The sequence below is a fragment of the Neomonachus schauinslandi genome, chromosome 7 (assembly GCF_002201575.2).
Source record: "Neomonachus schauinslandi chromosome 7, ASM220157v2, whole genome shotgun sequence".
Classification (NCBI taxonomy): domain Eukaryota; kingdom Metazoa; phylum Chordata; class Mammalia; order Carnivora; family Phocidae; genus Neomonachus; species Neomonachus schauinslandi.
Window position 1 is genome coordinate 106,395,723 of NC_058409.1, and position 20,359 is coordinate 106,416,081.

At 43.9% G+C, this 20,359-nt stretch overlaps 1 protein-coding gene across 6 annotated transcripts in view; it reads right to left on the reverse strand.

Annotated features, from left to right (window-relative positions):
- The window catches only part of GRIA1 (glutamate ionotropic receptor AMPA type subunit 1), a 298,697-nt gene that overhangs the window by 140,458 nt on the left and 137,880 nt on the right, over positions 1–20,359 (reverse strand). For 5 of the 6 annotated variants that reach the window (XM_044916890.1, XM_021697251.1, XM_021697257.1 and 2 more), the window contains exons 3-4: positions 4,169–4,408; positions 189–373 (exon numbers count right to left, since the gene is read on the reverse strand). In XM_044916890.1, the coding sequence (XP_044772825.1) occupies positions 189–373; positions 4,169–4,408 (425 nt within the window). The remainder of the gene's footprint in view (positions 1–188; positions 374–4,168; positions 4,409–20,359) is intronic. The other variant, XM_021697266.1, reaches the window with a different exon arrangement.

Consider the following 20,359-nt stretch of genomic DNA (forward strand, 5'->3'; position numbering starts at 1 on the left):
AGTCTCCCATTGTTTGTGCTATTTTAGAAAAATTCAGAATTAAAATGTATAAATTACAGAAGGTGGGGAAGAAGTCACCTTCTCATCTAGTCAAGCGCTCTCTTTGTAACACCAAGGGGCAAAAGGCCATCTGGCTCCCTCTTGAACTCCTGCCCTCACCCATTCTGAGCCTTTGCTGCATGCACTACCTGGCCCAAGATGGCATTGAGGCGTTCTGATTCACAGTCCACAACCACTAGCCGCTCCTTTTTCTTTTCCAGGTCCTGAAAGAGCATCCGGTATCCCTCCTCTGTGGTGGTTAAAATGTTGACTGCTGTCACCTGCCAGTTCTTCTCGGCAGCTGTGTCCAGGACTTTCTGCAGGACGGACAGACCTTGAAATTGGGTAAGACGGAGAAGTGGCAATCAGGATACGCAGGTACCAACCCGCCTCCACTCGGCACCCACCTCCCTTGTCTCCCTCCACCGGCTCCTCTACCATGTTCAGCTCAGCTTTCTCCCACCGTAGCAAGTCAGAGCTCACTGAAGGCAGACAGCAGGTCTCTTTTGGGCTTCTGTTTCTAGAACTTAGCCAGCAGTAGTGTTAGTGATTAAAAATATAACCAAAGGCTCAAATCCTGAAGATACAATATATTGGTTAAGTGACCCTGTAAAGACTACTTACCTTCTTCAAACTTTAGTTTCTTTAATGGTAAAATGGTGGTGTTAATAATGCCTACCTCATGGTGTCATCATGAGGATTAAATAAGAATGTCTGATACATGGCAAGGGTTTTATAAATAGTATTGGGCATTTAGTAGCTGCTTATTAAATGTGTGCCAACCTGACATCTAAATAGGCACCTAATAACTCTCAAATTTATGGATGTTCAGTACCTGATACTTTGCCTCTTCCATAGTAGGTATCCAATCAGTGTGTATTGAATTAAATTATTCTCTTCTGATTTATAGTTAAATGATAGAGGAGCCCATTACTCAGTGCAGCTTTGTTTCATCTTTGAGACATAAATGGTGTCTCAGTTTCCTGCTGCTGCTGTAACAAATCACCACAAACTCATTGGTCTAAAACAACACACATTTATCATCTTATATTGCCACAGGTCAGTTTGAAATGAATCTCCTTGAGCTAAAATCAATGTGTCAGTGGGGCTGTGTTGCTCTCTGGAGGTTCTAGAGGAGAAGATTTTCTTGCCTTTCCAACTTCTCGAGGCTGCTTGCATTCCTCGGTTTATGGCCCCTTCCGACTTCAAAACCAACAGTGACTGGTCAAGTCTTTCACACATCACCCTCTGACACTGACTCTTCTGCCTCCAGCTTCCACACTGAAGAACGCCTGTGATTACATTGGGCCCAGGTAAAGAATCCAAGATGATCTGTCTAAGGTCAAGGGATTAGCAGTGTATATTCCATCTGTAACCTTAATCCCTCTTGCCATTGAATATAACACATTTCCAGGTTCCAAAAATTCTCAGAACAGAGACATCTTTGGGGGGGAAGATGGAGGTCATTTTTCTGCCTACTTCAGATGGTTGTTTCACTCTTGCATTATTAATCAATCTTTTGTACATATATCATTTGTTTCCTTGTAACCCTGCTAATCCCTCCCACAGTGACCAGTATGATGCCTGGCCTCAAGAATCATCTCTAGATTGATGCTGTTATGCCTTTTTTTTTTCTTTTTAAAAAAATTTATTTAAATTCAATTAGCCAACATATAGTACATCATCAGTTTTTGATGTAGTGTTTAATGATTAATTAGTCACGCGTTAACACCCAGTGCTCATCATATCACGTGCCCTCCTTAATGCCCGTCACCCAGTTACCCCATCCCCCCACCCACCTCCCTTTCCCCACCGTCAGTTTGTTTCCCAGAGTCAAGAGTCTCTCATGGTTTGTCTCTCTGATTTCTTCCCATTCAGTTTTCCTTCCCTTCCCCTATGATCCTCTGTGCTATTACTTATATTCCATATATGAGTGAAACCATATGATAATTGTCTTTCTCTGATTGACGTATTTCACTTAGCATAATACCCTCCAGTTCCCTGCATGTCGATGTAAATGGTAGGTATTCATCTTTTCTGAAGGCTGAGTAATATTCCATTGTATATATGAGCCACATCTTTTTTAGTCATTCATCTGTTGAAGGGCATCTTGGCTCCTTCCACAGTTTGGTTATTGTGGACATTGCTGCTATGAACATTGGGGTGCAGGTGCCCCTTCTTTTCACTATGTCTGTATCTTTGAGGTAATTATCCAGTAGTGCAATTGCTGGGTCGTATGGTAGCTCTATTTTCAACTTCTTGAGGAACCTCCATACTGTTTTCCAAAGTGGCTGCACCGCTTGCATTCCCACCAACAGTGTAAGAGGGTTCCCCTTTCTCCACATCCTCACCAACATTTTTCTTCCCTGTCTTGTTAATTTTTGCCATTCTAACTGGTGTAAGGTGGTATCTCCTTGTGGTTTTGATTTGTATTTCCCCGATGCCAAGTGATGCGGAACATTTTTTCTCTGATGCCAAGTGATGTGGAACATTTTTTCATATGTCTGTCTCCTTTGGAGAAGTATGCCTTCTTATCTTTGTTTCTTTTTCAATGCAAGCTATTTGGTGTGCTTACACCTCACATTGACTGCAAGTTTACTATGTGTCTAGCACTATTCTACTAGCTTTCTTGTTTTCAATTTATTTAATCCTATGAGGTACATCTCATATGCAGATATGAAAATTGAGGCTCAGAGAGATTTAGTCATTGGCCCAAGGTCACATAGATAGCAAATGGCAGAGATCTGAGCTCAGATTTCTGAGACAGACAGAGTCCTTTAAGAGCATGGGTGTTTCTGCCAACCACAGAAGTGATTCTCTATAATCAAAGTTACATTTTTCTGGGTTCTGGGAAGTAGGTTTGCCACTTTGAGGCCTCAAGCTTCAGTATGCTGTAAAGCTGTCCTGAAAAAGCCCTTCTATGGGTATAATCCTCACAATGACTGCTGTTTGAGAAGGAAAATCCTCAAAATAAGGAGAGGGGAGGGAAAATTGAAGAAAGCAGAGGGTTTCTGGTCTCTTCTGCTGGCTCCTCCTCATTGAATAATGCTTGTTTAACACTGCCCCCCAAAATTGATCTCACAAGCCTCCTACTCTAAAGTCTTCTAGGCCTTCCTATAAAACTAGGCCTTCCTGCAAATAAAACCTCCCCTTCACTCAGGGCAAAACTCCTCTGCCTCAGTTTCCAGACCTTGCATAATCCATTTATTTATTTATACCAATAATGACTCAGTTCTGATGACTATTTAGTATTCAAGGGAAAGGTAGGAGAGTACAGTACAACCACCACAGGCATTAGAAAAAAGAGGATAGTTCCCATTTCAGAATTAGGGAATAGAGTGTTTGAGCAGGCTGCAAAAGAAAGGGAGGATTCACATATGTAGATCTGGGAAAGCAAGTGCATTCCAGAAAAGAGGAACAGCATGAAAGATGCAGAGAAGAAAAAAAGCAAAGGAAACATTTGGAAAACATGATGTAAAATTCAAAATGTAAGTGGAAGCACAATTAGAAGGGTAGGGAGAGGTGGTGATGATGATGGTGATGATGATGATAGCTAACATATATGGAAGACTCTGAGCACTTATGTCCCATGCACTGACAGGAACTTTCTAGTCATCTCATTCAATCCTCACAGCAACTTTAGGAGGCAGAAATTAGGTTTATCTTATTACAGAGATGAGGGAATGAAGGCATAGAAAATCTTAGCCTCAAAATAAATGGTCAAACTGAGGCATAAAAGAACTTGCCCAAAGACAAAGAGCTGGAGAGGATAAGACATAGAATTTAGATCCAGATCTGTCTGACCCTAGAGTCTGTGCTCCTGACAACTACACTGTGAGCCATGGACCATTCAAAGGAGGCCCTTAGGTTTTGAGTCTGGACTCAGGAGCCATGGAAGCTTGGTGAGCTGTAGAGTGGCATGGTGTGTTAAGGGGATTACTCTCTCCAAGGATGTGTTTCCACTCTTTGAGTTGGAGATTAGCCACCGAGAAATCAGTCCATAGAAATAATGCATTTCTGGATCATTCCCCCCATGCTTTTCAATGAGGCAGGGAGGCATCATTCTTCTTCCTGCTGGCAATTTTCTCTCTATCTCTCAACAGTCTCCCTCCCCTAACCCTTGGCTTACCCCGGTCGGCATCATAAATGTAGACAAATTTCTGCCACTTGTAATGGTCGATGATGCTGATAAGAGCATCCTGCAGCTCAGGGCGCAGCTGAAGGACAAACTGATTGGAGGTGTCAACGGGAAAGCTCGGTGTAATGAAGCAGACATGGAGGGCCCCACAGAAGGAGGTCAGCATGTTGACAGTTCTCCGTTCATAAAACCCAAAGATGGCGTAGACTCCTTTGGAGAACTGGGAACAGACTGGAGGAGGAGAAGAGAAGGATTAATAGAAGATGCTGCAAGGAAGCTGGTAGATGGCTCCAAAACTAATCCACTAGTTCATCCATCCCAACTCCTCATCCTTCCTTTCATCTATCATCTGGCCATCCACCCATCCAACCAATCTATCCATCCATCCTTCCAACTTACCAGTCTAATCCAACTGTCCATCCATTTTACCTATCTGTGCATCCCACTCACCCATCCATCTGTCTGACCTAATGTTTAGGAGGCACCAATTCCATGCCAGATGTTATCATGCTTACCAATTATAAATATACACAAACCATTTTCATATGTTCTCTTACTTTATCTGTGCAACGACCTTCTTAATGTAGAAGAGGGATGAATGAGTCATTTTTTTAAAGGGAGAAACTAAGGCTCAGAAAGTTACTGAACATGTCTAAGATGGCACAGCTAGGGCATATCTGAATTGGGTAGACATCTTAACCTCAATCCAGTCATCTTTCCATGACACTGCCCATCACTTTAAGGCAAAGCATTAAAAGTTGTTATAGGAAGAAGGTCTATCAGCTTGCTGCTGACACATGTTTAGAAAATAAGTGTCGATATTCTCAGTCTACCCTTAGCTTTCAGTGTACATTTCTCTGCCGATGTTCACTTTGTGTTTGTACATCCTGCTAGCTGATTTTTCAGGCCCCCCAGTGTATCAGACATAGTAATAGTTTAGCTGTGTAAACATCCCCATGGGAGCCATTTTGTAAGATCCCAGTGCAGTTACCAATCCCGGTGTATGGTTTATTACATGCTGGTTAGAACATAATATTAAAAAACCAAAGTCACAGGGCCAAACCCCAGGCCAAACCTCAGTAAAATTTATAATATGCTCTGTATGGTATTTTTAGGTTTTCTTCTCCCTCTGCTGTGATGAAATATTATCCTGTGGGATATGAATCTTATATTCTACATCTATTACCTCATGTCAGTTAGCTACTAAACTCATTTTAGGATGAGGGTTCATTGTCTTTGCCCCAGTGAAGTAGGTGACCCACCCTAAAGCCATCTCCAATACGTGAAATTACCCTGCTCATATGGACTGTGAGATGAATCATTCTCATCACAGTAACAGTATTTTCAGGTACTTTGCAGTCCTTTCACATATATTAGACTGTTCAGTTCTCATTACAACCCTGTGACTTTGGTATTACCAGTTTTTTTTTTTTTTTTTTAAAGATGAAAAAAGCTAGTACTCTTAGACCGTCTGTTCTCTTTAGCACATCACCTGCTTCCATGACACTACATTACCTTGTATGTGGGGGTCTCAAATTATCCTATATAAGCATCACCCAAATGTGTTCCATGAAACATTAGTCCCACAAAATGCTCCTTAAAAAAGAAAAGACTTCTTTGGCCAAATAGATTTGGGAAATGGTGTATACCTTGTCTGCATCTTGGAGGTAACTACTGCATACCAGTTACATAAAAGGTTGTGAGGAATCCTGTTCAACTTTAACCCAGATTTTGTCAAGTCCCTACGTCCCCAGGATTCTTTGTTGGCGAATACTTTTAACATGTTATTGAAGATCCTCTGGGCTGTGCTGCACTGAAGAATGCAACTAACCACGGGTACCCAGTTGTCTATTGTGAGTCTCAGTTCCCATTCAGTCCCTAGAGCTAATGGGCTTAAAAGTTCATCTCTTAAAGATTGCAACTGAACTGTACAAGTCATCTGTCTGATTCCCACTAAAAACCAGAATACTGTCTACAGGAAACTGGGCTGGTACATTAACATCTGCTTGCATACCTGCAGTTACTGGGCACTCATGACCTCTCTAGATGCCCAGTCCACTGACCGATGACTCTTTGAGACCAGAATCTCATGGAATGGCTGCTCTTAATCCACTCCATAGCCCTCCTGGTATCTGAAGGTGGTTCTCATGGACTCTAGGCTTATGGCATATGGTTTTCAGCAGTGAAATCCCTTCTCCACCCGAAGCAAGAGGGATCTTTTTAATTAACAAAAGCAAAAACAAAACAAGACAAACAAAACACAATTTCCCTTCCTTGTGCAAAAGCTCTCAAAAGTTTTGAGGTTTCTCATTGCACACAGGAAGCCTCTGACCATAACTCAGAGCCTGAATGACCAGCCCCCTGGCCCCCCCCACCTCACACCCCTCTCCTTGCTCCCTGCTGTAGCCATAGGGACCTTGGTAGCTGTTCTCCAGGGCTCTGAGCTCACTGTGCCCTGAGACTCTGCGGCCGCTGCTCCCTTCCTCTACCTGCAGGCTCTTCCCTTACCTGTTTGCGATGATCACTCCTTTTTTCTTCTCTTTTTTTAAAATTTAAATTCCATTAGACAACACATAGTACATTGTTAGTTTCAGACGTGGATTTTAATAATTCATCAGTTGTGTATAACACCCAGTGCTCATTGCATCACTCCTTTTCGGCAGTTGTATCTCAGCTCAAATCTCACCCCCTCAAAAGGCCTTCCTTCATCACCTCTTCTTGGTAGTGACTCCCCTCACCTGCCTCCCCACACCTGCCTCTCTGTCACATCACACTGTCTTATTTCCCAGACTTTCCTATTATCTGAAACCACTTCCTTTTTTTGCTTGTTTATATCTGCTTGGGTCAGTGTTAATCCTGGAAAACAGGGGTTTCACTTGTGCCCCAAAGCCAGCATAGTGCCTGGGACATGGTAGGGCAAAGGAGTATTTACTGAATGAGTGCATGATAAATGTTTGATAAGAGGGTCCACATGACTTAAGGTATGAGGGGGAGCTGAGCCCAAACAGAGATGACTACTGGGTCACGCTGGACCTCCGGCTCCTCTAAAGTAGCTATTTATCCTTTCCCACTCAGACTGTTTTCTCTTTCACCCTAATGAGGACAGTCTATTTGTTCACAGCAGACAATAGGCATTGTCTTTAAAATATCTATTGTAATTGCCAGAATCAAGATTTCTATAAATATGGATTTCTCCACCAGGAAGCATACATTGTATATTATTCTCCCTATGTTAACTATAGATTTGTCAAAAAGCACAATCCATCTTTCTGAGTGAAGTGTATAGAGGGAGCATATAAACCCATTAAAATATTATAATATGCTCTGTACGGTATTTTTAGGATTTCTTCTCCCTCCGCTGTGATGAAATATTATCCTGTGGGATATGAATCTTATATTCTACATCTATTCCCTCATGTCATCCACTCGGTTTCACACCTTCAGCTGGGCCTCTGCGGCCCTCATGGCTGGTGTTTCTTGCTAGAATTTAGAAGCAAAGGAGGAAAGGAGGAGATGGAGGTGTAAGAAATAGGAGTTGGTGCACGTGATCAAATCCTTAGACACATGAGAGGCCAGGAATTTTTCCCTCTCAAATGATCTCCCTATCTTCCCTCTTCAAATTTATCTTCCCTTAACTGAGTGCTTTATCCTCTAAGGCTAGGAGGGTACATTTACCCACAGCTCCCTAAAAGAACATGGCTTGGAGGTAGCTTGGCCTGGATTTACGTGAGTGGACCTTGACCCTCAGAATTGCTTGGCATCTGACCTGCAAGCTAGCTCCTCATTTTGACCAAGCAGGAGCGGCCACAGAGAGAGAGAGACAGAGAGACAGAGAGATAGACAGAGAGACATGCAGAGAGAGAGAGATTGAGAGAGAGGCACTCTGTAGCCCAAGGCCTGTGGAGAATGCAGTCATTGGTTAAATATTGAGAAATACATTTAGTAGTTGTAGGGCATTTCTTTGAATCTGTCATAGTAAATATTCAATCAGAACAGATAAGGTGGTCTTGTTAGGAAAAAAAAAAAAAAAGGACTAAACTAGATGCCAGAAGACCCAGAGGGTTCTTTTGGGTTTTATCATAACACAGCAGTTACATGACCTTGAGCAAATCACACGTTTTCCCTGGGCTTCAGTTTTCCCATCTGTAAAATCATGGTTTGAACTCTGTAATATGTAACATCCCTTCAGGAGCCAACATCCTAGATTCTATTCTAATTCACTCAAACATGTTTACCGATTGACAACACTATAGTTATTTGCTGGTCAAACTTTTAGCAACCCCCAGAAGCAGGTATAGGCTCTCAGTTCTTGGATCTGATTGTAGCAAACTCCTAGCACTAAACCTAGATGCATCCAGAGTCTTGAGTTTTATGTAAGAATCAATTCTAACCTGCTGTATGAGTTGGTTACACCATAGAGAGTGAGAGGAGGCAAATTGGAAAAGGGGCTGGAGGTGGGGACTGCACGGTCATGTACAGCAAGCAGGAGGAAGAAGTGGGCACCTTCAGAAGCAGAACTCTGCCGGGCACTGCTCTCTCTCAGACTCACTCTGTTGTTGAATCAGAGTAGGCTGGACTGTGTGTGGTACCCTCCACTCAAGACAGCAGTGGTGCATAAAATGTCTCCGACAGTAATAATTAGGAGCTGACATTTGAGCACTCACAAGGACATTCCTTTACATTGACTCCCTTCCTCCTATGAGGCAGGTTACAAGGGGGAAAGTGAGGCCCAGGACTGGTACAAGGCCCAGCTGAGATCTGAGCTCCACCAGTCTGATCACAGGGCTTGAGCTCTATGATGTGCTGTCCCTTCCTCCCCAGAAAGTTTGGTAAAAAACAGTCTTGGTACCTGGGTCAGCTTCAGTTTCTTTTTTTTTTTTTTTTTAAGATTTTATTTATTTATTTGCAAGAGAGAGAATGAGAGAGAGAGAGCACATGAGAGGGGGGAGGGTCAGAGGGAGAAGCAGACTCCCCGCCGAGCAGGGAGCCCGATGCGGGACTCGATCCCGGGACTCCAGGATCATGACCTGAGCTGAAGGCAGTCGCTTAACTGACTGAGCCACCCAGGCACCCTCAGCTTCAGTTTCTAGAAAATCCTCTCATCTCACACATGCCTTCCTCTGACACAGATAAAGGTGTGTTATTGGACTAGGGTCTATGGATATTAAAATAAAACAAAACTGGGTGATGTGCTCGATGCATCTCCCTGTCAACTCTGGAAATCAGGAAAAGCATATATACACATAATCTGTTCTCCATCCGTCTGTCCTTCCGCCCATCCATCCACCACTGGACATCTAACATCCACCGCTCGTTAGGCAGTGGAGATGCACTGGCGTACGAGATAAGCCCTGACATCAAGGATGGTTACCTTGACCATGGGAGAGCCCGACAACTAAGTAGGTGGTAACACTTCAGTATGAGCACTGTGGCAGGGATGAGTTCAAGCCTTAGGCAGGGACACCTAACTCTAGCCTTTGGGGACCTCAAAGAAGGCTTCCAAGAGGAGGTGCCAGCGAGGATGCTGACAGATAAGCAGGAATCAGCCCGGAGAGGGGGCATGGTGCTGTTGCACATGCATGAAGGGCATCTGGGGGTGGGGGGAAGGCACAGCATAGCGAATAGTCAATGGCATTGTAGCAGCATTGTTGGGTGACAGATGGCAGCTACATTTGTGTTGAGACAGCAGAATGTACAGAGAAGTTGAATCACTATGTTGCACACCTAAAAATAATGTAACAGTGTGTGTCAACTATATCCAAATTAAAAAAAAATACATATATATATATATTAAAAAATATATTTCAGGTAGAAAGAACAGCCATCGCAAAGACCTGGCAAAGAGAGAAGACACAGCATGTTCAGGGAACCTGGCCAGAGTGTCAGATTCCGAGGTCTCTGCCTCCAAGAAGATTCAGTAACAGAATGTGTCCAACAATCAGAGCGAGTAAAAAATGAGGCCAGGAATTCCCTTCTGGGGAGGTAGGAGGGCAGGACTGGCAAAGGCAGGAAAACCCAAGCACAGTGCAGGCTGCCCAAGTCCGTCCTTGGTTCACTCAAACCTCTGATAATCACTCCTGCTTATGGTACCATCCACTTAGTATCAATAAATCCCCCAGCCCTGGGTATTGCCCTGACAGCTCTCTCCCAGGCAGGGAACTCCTGTATCAGCAACTCCTTTTTATTGTCACTTCATTTAAGGCTTCTCACACTGACATTTCTCCTTGGCTCCTGGCTTCAGTCCCTGGAAATGTGGCAGCCTCATTGTAAATAGTGGATAATGCGATGATAGGACAGTTTCCTTTGGGGGGGGGTGGGTTGAAAGTGTGTGTAGCAGGGTGCAGGACCTTTAGATATTCACCCTCCTCCCTGAATAATTGTATCTTTATTGGTGGGAATGGCATTCTTGATCTGACTCTAACCTTGTGATATCAAATGTGTTTTATTTTTGTCACTCAGAGGACAGTAAGAATGCCCCTCCATCCCTTTATACTGTCTTGCATCCAAGATCTAATACTGACGTGCCATGAATTACCATAATAGATATAAATTGTCCCCATCCCCTCTAAACAACATCAGTTATTTAAGATTCTGAGACATGTCCAGAACTTCCCTGTTATTTACTAGACAAAACCTTATCATCCATTTGCTAAATTCAACAAAAATATTTATGGAGCACCAGAAACTAATATTCCCAGACAACTGGGGTACAGTGATGATACAAGACAGGCATACGTTCTGCCTTCAAGGAGCTTGCACAGGAGTTCACAAAGTTTTACATCAAGGGAAGGTAAGGATATTCTGAAAGAGTAATAAGGGGCTCAACCATAGAAAAAAATGGTCATAACAACCTTTATAGCCAGTGTTTACTGAGCACTTACTACTGGCCAAGTATGGTACTAAGCACCTTGTGTCAATATCCAGGGAGAGGAACCAGTTTATCCAAAGAGGCGAGAGAGGAGGGGACCTTCGGGAAACCCCAGAAATGCCAGAATGACTAGGGTAGGGATGTGGCACAGAGTTGGAAGGTGGTAGGGACCTCATTGCCAAGGGCCTTGCCAGGCCTGGAAAAGCAAGTCTCTGTGTCTCATGTCAATGTTGCATTTTACTTTGGCTTTGGATTCATGTCAGCTTCTTGGGGCCTCTCTTCACGCTGGCCCTAGAGCCCAGTTGGGACATAGCAGCAAAGGGAGATGCAGAAGAGGAGACATCCTCCTCTGCTCAGATTGGTGTATTCGTTAGGAAACACGAGCGTTAATTACCAGGCATTGAAAGCCAGTGAGATGTGTCACTGTATATGAGGATAAGAATTAGGTAAAGCCTGGGCCCCCTGTTCCTAGAATTAGACCCATCTTGTGGCTGACACATGAAACCAGGGGCAGGGGACAAGACAAACAGACTGACTCTTCAGGTGTCTGATATGGTTTTGGAAAAGTACCTGCAAAGAAGCAAATCTAGAACCATTAATAAGCCCCTTTCCCTCCCTGGGTGCAGTTTCTCCATGTGAGGCATGGAGTTCACACTAAATCAATGTTTCTCAAACTTTTGTTTGTTTGATAAAAGACCTCTAATCAAACTTTATACTCATTAGAGATGTGTAGTTCTACAGACGGGAATATACTCCTCTTTCTCCCCATCTTTCTTCTATCTTTCCACTATCCACCCATCTAATAAATGTTTACTGAGCATGTGGTACATGGTAGGTGGCAAGATGGTGCCCAGGGGATACAACATTGGATAAGAAGACAAGGCCCTGCTATCATGAAGTTTTGATTCTACAGAGTGGGGAGAAATGATATACAATCAGTAAGATCACTTTGGACACAGTAAATGTTATGAAGAAAATGGCATGATATGTGAGAGCCACTGGCAGGGCAACTTTAGATAAGATGGTCAGGGAGACCCTCTCTATGGCACGAACACTGGAGCTGAGAAATGAACTGTGAGGGCGTCTGGGTGGCTCAGTTGGTTAAGCGACTGCCTTTGGCTCAGGTCATGATCCCAGGGTCCTGGGATCGAGTCCCACATCGGGTTCCTGGCTCATCGGGTTCCTGGCTCAGCGGGAAGCCTGCTTCTCCCTCTCCCACTCCCCCTGCTTGTGTTCCTGCTCTCGCTGTCTCTCTCTCTGTCAGATAAATAAATAAAATCTTTAAAAAAAAAAAAAAAGAAATGAACTGTGAGAAGGAGCTGGCCAGGCAAAGGGCCAGGAGAACAGTTTCAGGCAGAAAAAGGACCGAAAATACAAAGGCTCTTATCAAGGCTCAGGAAAAGATTGGTGAGCTTCAGAAACAGAAAGAAGGCCAGTGTCGATGTAGCATAGGAGAAAGGAGGAAAGCAGCAGAGATGAACATGAAGAGAAACATCCTACAACTCTCCGAGTAAACTTAATGCTCCTCCAAGGATTATGTGTGACTTGGGTACCTGTGGCACTCTAGAGCATCACCTTGGTCTGAGAAGGTCAGTACCACCTGATCTTACCAGACCTTTCAGTTCTAACATCTTAAAGTTCAAGTCAATGGAGGAGAGGCACAGTGGAGGGTAAGGTGGTTCTGACTCAGTGGAAAATGGGAAAGGGTACAGCTTTTGACTTAGGTATGATGGGATCTCAAATGGATAATCAGTGACTTCACTGGGCTCTAGTATGAATTCTGCTGTTCCTCGGATGTTTCTAGGCTGGCTTTAGGTTCTGGGCCATTCATTCCTGCTCTTGCTCCACTCCAAAAAGCCCTCCTGCCTCTTGCCTTTTTCCTTTCCAAATCTTTTCCCTTCTTTACAGGTTTAGCTTAAATGTTACCTCCTCCACGAAGCTCTTATGCCTCCCCATTCCTAGCTATCATCTAAAGATCTCTATCCTTCTTGGGTGCCTGGGTGGCTCAGTTGGTTAAGCGACTGCCTTCGGCTCAGGTCATGATCCTGGAGTCCTGGGATCGAGTCCCGCATCAGGCTCCCTGCTCAGCAGGGGGTCTGCTTCTCCCTCTGCCCTCTTCCCTCTTGTGCTCTCTATCTCTCATTCTCTCTCTCTCAAAAAAAAAAAAAAAAAAAAAAGATCTCTATCCTTCTTTTAAATGTCCATAAAAATTTGTGCCTCTTATCAATTTTTTATCTCTCTCATGCTTTATTAGTTTAAGTTCTTTGATTGCAAGAACAGAAATCAACACAGGCTAATGTAAGATAAAAGGAAGTTTGCTGTAAGGATATGATGGACCCACAGCTAAAACAACAAAAACAAAACAAAACAACAACAACAACAACAACAAACCCCTGGGCTTTAGAGAAGATAGAATTGCAGAAGTTTTGGAATCTGGGGTTTCATGAACAGTCTGTTGAGGGTTACTACTGCTCTAGCCATTTGTGATAACTGCTCCATACAGTTCAAGACTGGCTGTGCTCAGGGCCTGGATCATCCTTTCGTAAAGGGAAGGCAGATCAACTAGTTAACTATCTTACCAAGATGGCGGTTGAAGGGAAATGAAGGTGTTGTGAGCAGAGAGGGGGAGAAGGATGGTGGGCATATCAGACCAAAGGATGTCTATTAAATTTCTATTTGCTGTTATTTTATAAGTCATAGTCCAAGACTATGTTAGGAGCTTCATAAATGTCATATACATCTAAACACCAAGGTTAAGTCCCTAGATGGTAACACACAATGACTACACGATATTTTTGGTACATAAGTAAATGAAAGAATGTGTAAATGTAAATCATTTACCTGTATTAATCAATTGATACTATTCTTGACAATTGATGTCATCTTGCTTCCGTGTCTTTACTTCCATTGGTTTGGACTCACTATTTTTCTTTCATATTATCAACTGACTTTATATGTTTTCACCCACAATTGAAGTATAAATTCTCTTTAAGGTAGAGGCCTTCCTTCATCATTTTTCTTGATAGGTACAATGAGAAGTACCCTATACAGAGTTGGGTACAGCATGAATATGAATGCTTGGTGATGTTACTTATCTCACAGTCTTCTAAATTAGGCTGACCATCTAGTAACCATGAGCTGGTAGGATATATAATATCCCCTCCCCACTGCCATGCTCCAGCCCACTGAACTCTGTCACTCCCTGTTATCTTAGGCCAACAGAGAATGAGAGCTGTGCTCTTAGGCTGGCATGAGGAACCAAGCCAACCTTAATATATTCCATCCACAACACCCAGTCTCCTTAGCCAGTGCTGCCTAGGCAAAAAGGTTTACATCCCATTACATAGCTCAACCCTTAGGATATCAAATGGATTAAAAATGAGGGCATTTTCACCCTGCATAGCAAACTGCTTAGCATTACTATGTGCCCATGTAGTGTTATGGGAAGAGGATCTTTCAGAGATATTTCCTATAATGACACACATATATATGTGTGTTCTCCTCCTTGACCCATCACTTAATCTAAGAACAATCATAGGATCATAGATTAGTAGTGCTAAAAACATACTTGGTCTTGGGGCCTTTTGGCCTAGAGAAAAGCCTCCTAATAGATAGCTGTGTGACCAACTCCACTTTAGTCTTCTTAATTTACATGTGCTTCGAATGTGCAAAACCTGGTGTTGAGGCTACCACCAGTCACAGGTAGAGCCTCCTACTTCAGCATACCTCAGCATACTGGAAGCTTCCCACTACCTATCTATTCTGGGTGGCTGGCACTACTTGGCATAAATACTGTTCTTCTTCTTCTTGTTATAGTTATGTCACCTACTGTGTGTTTACTCTGTGCCCAATTCTGTTTTAGGCACTTCACCTGCATTTTATCATTCACTCCTCACAGCATCCTAGTAATTTTTTTCCCCCTATTTCATGCATGAGGAGGCTGAAGTTTGAGGAGATTAATTGATCTTTCACAAATCACTCATGTGGTAAGTGAAAGAGCTGGGATATGAATCCAGGTCTGTTCCACTCCATGGCCTGCGCCTTGAGCTATGCTCTTCTGTCCCCTGAAGGTCTGGCAACACAAAGCAGAGCTTTCATTCCCTGGATGATATTCCAGCTGACGCCGAGCACTCACTACGTGCCAGGCACTGTGCTAAGTATTTTACGTGAATTACTCATTTACTACTAATTTGATAGTATGGACTAGGGATATGGTTATTATCCCATTTTATAGAGAGCAGACTGAGGCTAAACAACTTGCCCAAGGTCACACAGCCATGAAGTAGGAGATTCAGAATCCAAACACAGGCATTCCCACTTCAGAGCCATTGCTGTGACCCTCTCTGCCAGGTGTCAGCAAACTTTTTCTGCAAAGGGCCAGGTAGTAAATATCTTGGGCTACATGATCTCTGTTGCAACTAGTCCATGGCAGCTTCTGTAGCACAGGAAGCAGCCAAAGACAAAACGTAGACAAGTTGAGTGTGAGATTTTATTACGGTACAAAACCTTATTTACAAGCACAGGACATGGGCTAGATTTGGCCTGTGGGTTGTAGTGTGTTAGCTCCTACTCTACGCTTTTCTGCTCCTGGATAGCAAGGAGGATGGGATGCTGGCAAAGCCTGGGGAGCGATAATAATAACTCATAGTGTATCATGGGGTTCTCAAATCTCTCACATCCATTCTCTCTTGTGAATACCAGTAAGGTAAGTAGGGCAGGAATGATGACCCTTGAGCCCATGTACAAACGAGGAACCAAGGATTATGCAGCCAGGGAATGACAGGAACAGGTGACTGCCCACCTTTCTTTTCCATATCTTCTGGTTCTTCTGTGGTGACTGTGGGGAAGGCAGGGGACAGGAGCCATGAGAGAGTCAGAGTCAGTTGATGATGTCCCAGTTTGATTTAAGGCCACTGCTTGCTGGCTTCTGTGCAAGAGCCAGTGGGGCCTGAAAGCTCACAGACTCCAACTGAAGTGTCAACACGCAGACAGCAATATGGCAAGGAGGTGGGGTGGTTCTGACCTCTAGGCTTCCTCTCCTATGCGCTGGCCAGCTTCGGTCTGGAGAAGGCTGTAGTAACACTGCCTTCCAGCTATAGACGACTCTGAGGGAGGAGAGACCCCAACCCTGAGAGGGCAGGAACTTTGAGAGGTTTCTTTTAAAAACTGGGTATGTACCAGAGGGCTTGCAACATGGTGGCTAGACCCTTCAAGGCCAAGAGTCAGCTACGTACAGAGGCATATTCAGGAGTGCTGGGTGAGGGGCTGCTGTGAGGGCTCCATTTGGACAAGGTTAGGGTTAGATTTGAGGATAAAGTCAGGCAGGGCCTATTCTTGGATTGGGTTCTAGGGCTGAGGAGAAGGTTGCAGTCCAGGGTTGGGGTGAGTGCTTCTCAGCCTCATTTGGGGTTAGGTGGGGTTCACGGAAGAGTCCAGGTAGGGACTCCATTTACTTAGCTCTGCCTCTCTGCAGCCTTTGGGAATGAGCACACTAACCAGGCAGAGCAAATTGAATAAAAGCAAAGACACTAACCAAAGGGAAGGGGTTGTGGGTGAGATTAGCATCAGAGCTTCCCCTATCTTTGGCCCATCCACTACCCCATACCTCCTCTCCCTCGCATCATAAAGCAACTTCTCCCAGGGCGCCTGGGTGGCTCAGTTGGTTAAGCGACTGCCTTCGGCTCAGGTCATGATCCTGGAGTCCCAGGATCGAGTCCCGCATCGGGCTCCCTGCTCGGCAGGGAATCTGCTTCTCCCTCTGACCCTCCTCCCTCTCATGCTCTCTGTCTCTCATTCTCTCTGTCTCAAATAAATAATATCTTTAAAAAAAAAAAAAAAGCAACTTCTCCTGGTTCATGAATGAACCATGAGTGCAAGGTACACTGGGTAAATCATTCATGAGGTGAGGCCAGACTCTCCTTTTGGCTATCTTGATTCTGTTTCCTGGGTGAGTGGGAGAAAAAAAATATTTTGTTTCTATTTGTTATTCTTTTCCTATGAAAATCATGCATATAAATGGGCTTTTCTAAGCCAAGCGGCAAGCCCACAGTGCAAGGCACACCAAGGAGCCTGATTGGCACCCGTCAATCTAGGCAAGGTTTTACCAAAATCTGCAGATGACAGCCCACGGGTGCCCTAAAATCAGTGAAATTCATTTTCCAGCGAGGGTGTACCCACTGAGGAAGTGAAAGGATGATAAGGAAGGGTAAAATAAGGCTACAGAAGATGAGCAGTTCCAGATCTCAAAATCGTACAACACCATCAGAAACCAAAGTCCACCTTGTCTGATATCTGAATTTATTCCTGACCTCTGCCCTTGGCTGATTTCTGGAGCTGAACAGTAACTGAGTGGAGAGTTGGATACAGAAAAGCTAAATCTTTGTTTGTTTGTTTGTTTGTTTTCTTCTGTTCTTCTCATCCATGGTCTCAGTGAAGCATGCTGGGAATACCTCATTTAAAACAAATGCTCAGCCAGTAATAGAATGTTGCTCTGAACGAGAACTCGCCTTTCCTTTCCAACAGGGATGTGACAAACAATCAAGAGTCTACCAAGCAGAGGACTTGAAATCTAAGGCTGCAGTCTCGGCCCCTGCCTGTCTATTATCCGGCCTCTGCTCCCAGGCCCTGTCCCTACTGCCTCAGCTTCACAGTGCTCTTTCTCTTACCTTTCAAGACAGTCCAAACTTTCTTGCCTTGGGGCTTTTGCACATGCCATTCTCCCATAAGAAGCTCTTCCACCCTCTTTAAATGTCTGGCTCCTCATTCCTCAGGTCTCCACGTTAGTGTTCTCTCTTCAGAGATACATCCTGCCTCTGTGGTCTCTACGGCAGTGCCTTATTTCCATCATCTCTGTCTTTGATTATCCTGTTTAATCTTTTGTTCATTTGTGTAATCTCCTATCCTCCCAGTAGGGCAGGGATTACGACTCTTTTCTCTACCACTACAGTCCTGGCATCTATACAGTGCCGAGGCACTGAAACATCTTTGCTGAATGGAATGAACAGATGAATGAATGAATGGCGGACCAAACAGGCTGCCGGTTCTCTACATGGCCTGAAGTGAGTTATCGCCCCTCTTTGGAGTTCATTTCCTCATTTGTAAGAGAAATGAGATTCAGTTAGCTTGAACACTCTTCCACTTCTACAAGCATTTCTTCTCATTTTCCAGATGGGAGAGGTGAGGCCTGAAAGCACGCTGTCCAGCCTATGGACTGGAACGCAGGTCTCCTAAACAATTTCCACCAACCGAGACTCTTTCCCTGAGACTCTGCAGAGATGCTCAGCCCCCACTCTTGGTACTGAGTTCCCTTTGTACCAAAATTCAAATCACTTTGTAAGGTTTCTCAAAATGCAGGATGAGACAGCTGCTGCCAAAAATCAGTCCAGGCTGCTTGAATTCTGGAAGGAATTCTGAGAACACAAGCATTTCTCACTATCCTGGGGTGTTCTCTTTGTATGTCCCCATTAAAACGAAGAGTTCTAGGAGTGGGTATGGGGGGGAAGGCTGCTATTCAAGCTAATGCTGGGGAAAACAGAAAGTGAGGAAGGAAGGAGAAGCACAGGTACAAATATGTGGAAGTGCTGTGAGCATTTGAGGAAAGCGTGAGCGTGCAGCTAAAACACTAGTTTTCCTGCTTTAACATAATGAACCCACAGGACTCCATGTGAGGGAGCCTCACTATCCCTGATTCAACCCTCCAGCCTCATTTCCCGACGGTCCCCCAAACAGCGGAGACCCAAACACACTGATGAACGCAGCACGCCATTGCCTTCCAGGTCTCCACCCCTCTCCACACATTCCTCAACATGTCCATCCACACCTGGAAAACTTCTACACATCCTCAAGACCCCACTCACATGCAGACTCCAGTGGGCAGCCTTCCAACAGTTCCAGAACAAAACTACTTTCTCCTTTGAGTTTTTAATGCACTTTCTTAGTACTTATCTCGATATTCCATAATTTAGCATTTTCATGTTTGTCCTCTTCACCAGACTGTGAGCTTACTTACGGCAGGGCAAGGCTGGGTCTAATTTGTTTTTTAAAGTCTCAGAACCTAGCCCTGGTCTTGATATAGTAGATACGCAGAAACTATTTGTTGGTTTGCTCACCTGTGAAGTGAGGGCAATAGCACCTGTCTTGCCTGCTGTGAGTTTACCGAACTTCTAAATTCAAATTCACTATAAAGTATAGTAAACATGTAAGCCATCATTTTATTCTAATTACACAATCAAATAAGAGGTAGATTGGACAGGATATTATTATTCCTTTTATCCACATGAACTTCCAAGGGTTAAGAGGCTTGCTCTGAGTAGCACAGTCAATAAATATCAAACTAGAAAGAGAAAATCATGTTGCATGAATTCAGGTAGAGTGTTTTTCCCATTAGATCACAAATGCCTCTCCATAGTTGGCTGTGAGTTTGATCATACTGATTGGCTGACTTAAGAAAACATGGATGTAAGTCGTTCCAGAGATGTCACACATGTGTCTACCTCCCCCACTTTCCATCCCCTCTACCACCTTGGCCTACCCCTCTGTCACCATTCATGATGCATGCTCGTTACACTGTATCACTTCCTTTATTCTGGCCTCCACTTTGCCCACATCTTTCCCCACCCTCATCCATTCTTCACAAAGCAGCCAGAATGTTCTTCAGAAATCAGGATCCTGTCCTAATGCTGTGGCTCTGGGCCCCTTCAAGGTTTCTCATCATGCTCTGAATAAAGCCTAAACTCCTTTGCATGACCTCTAAGGGTCTACATTGTCTGGATCCTGCTGACCTGAACAACTTCATTCATCATTTCCCTGCCCCTCATTGATCGCTTCAGTTCCTCGGATGTACCAAGGCCTCCCCGATGCTGCACCATCCATGTAGGACTCGTCTCCCACTTCCACTTGGCTGGCTTCTTCCCTTCTTTCAAGGACCACCCTAAGTAGGTGACCTACTGTTCTCTGCCACAGCATTTGGTTTGTCCCCTTCACAGCACTTTACTCAAGTTGTAATTACAGTAGAAGCCCTTTTATCTGATGCAATGGGGACTGCAATTAGATTATTTGAGAAAGATGGTTAAAAAGGAGAATCACAAAAAAATGACTCATAGCAGGTATTTCCTTTTAGTTTAAAATACCTAAGTGCACATGTATTTATCAATCTTCTGATATAGTGGGAACCTGAAGACATTTACAAAATAAACGTTAAGTACGGAATTTTTTTTGTTTTTCCCCCAATTTTTTTTTATAGTTGTCTTGCCTACACCTAATATTACAATGTTTTTGGTGATTCATCTTTGCGACTTTCAAAAGTATTTAACTTA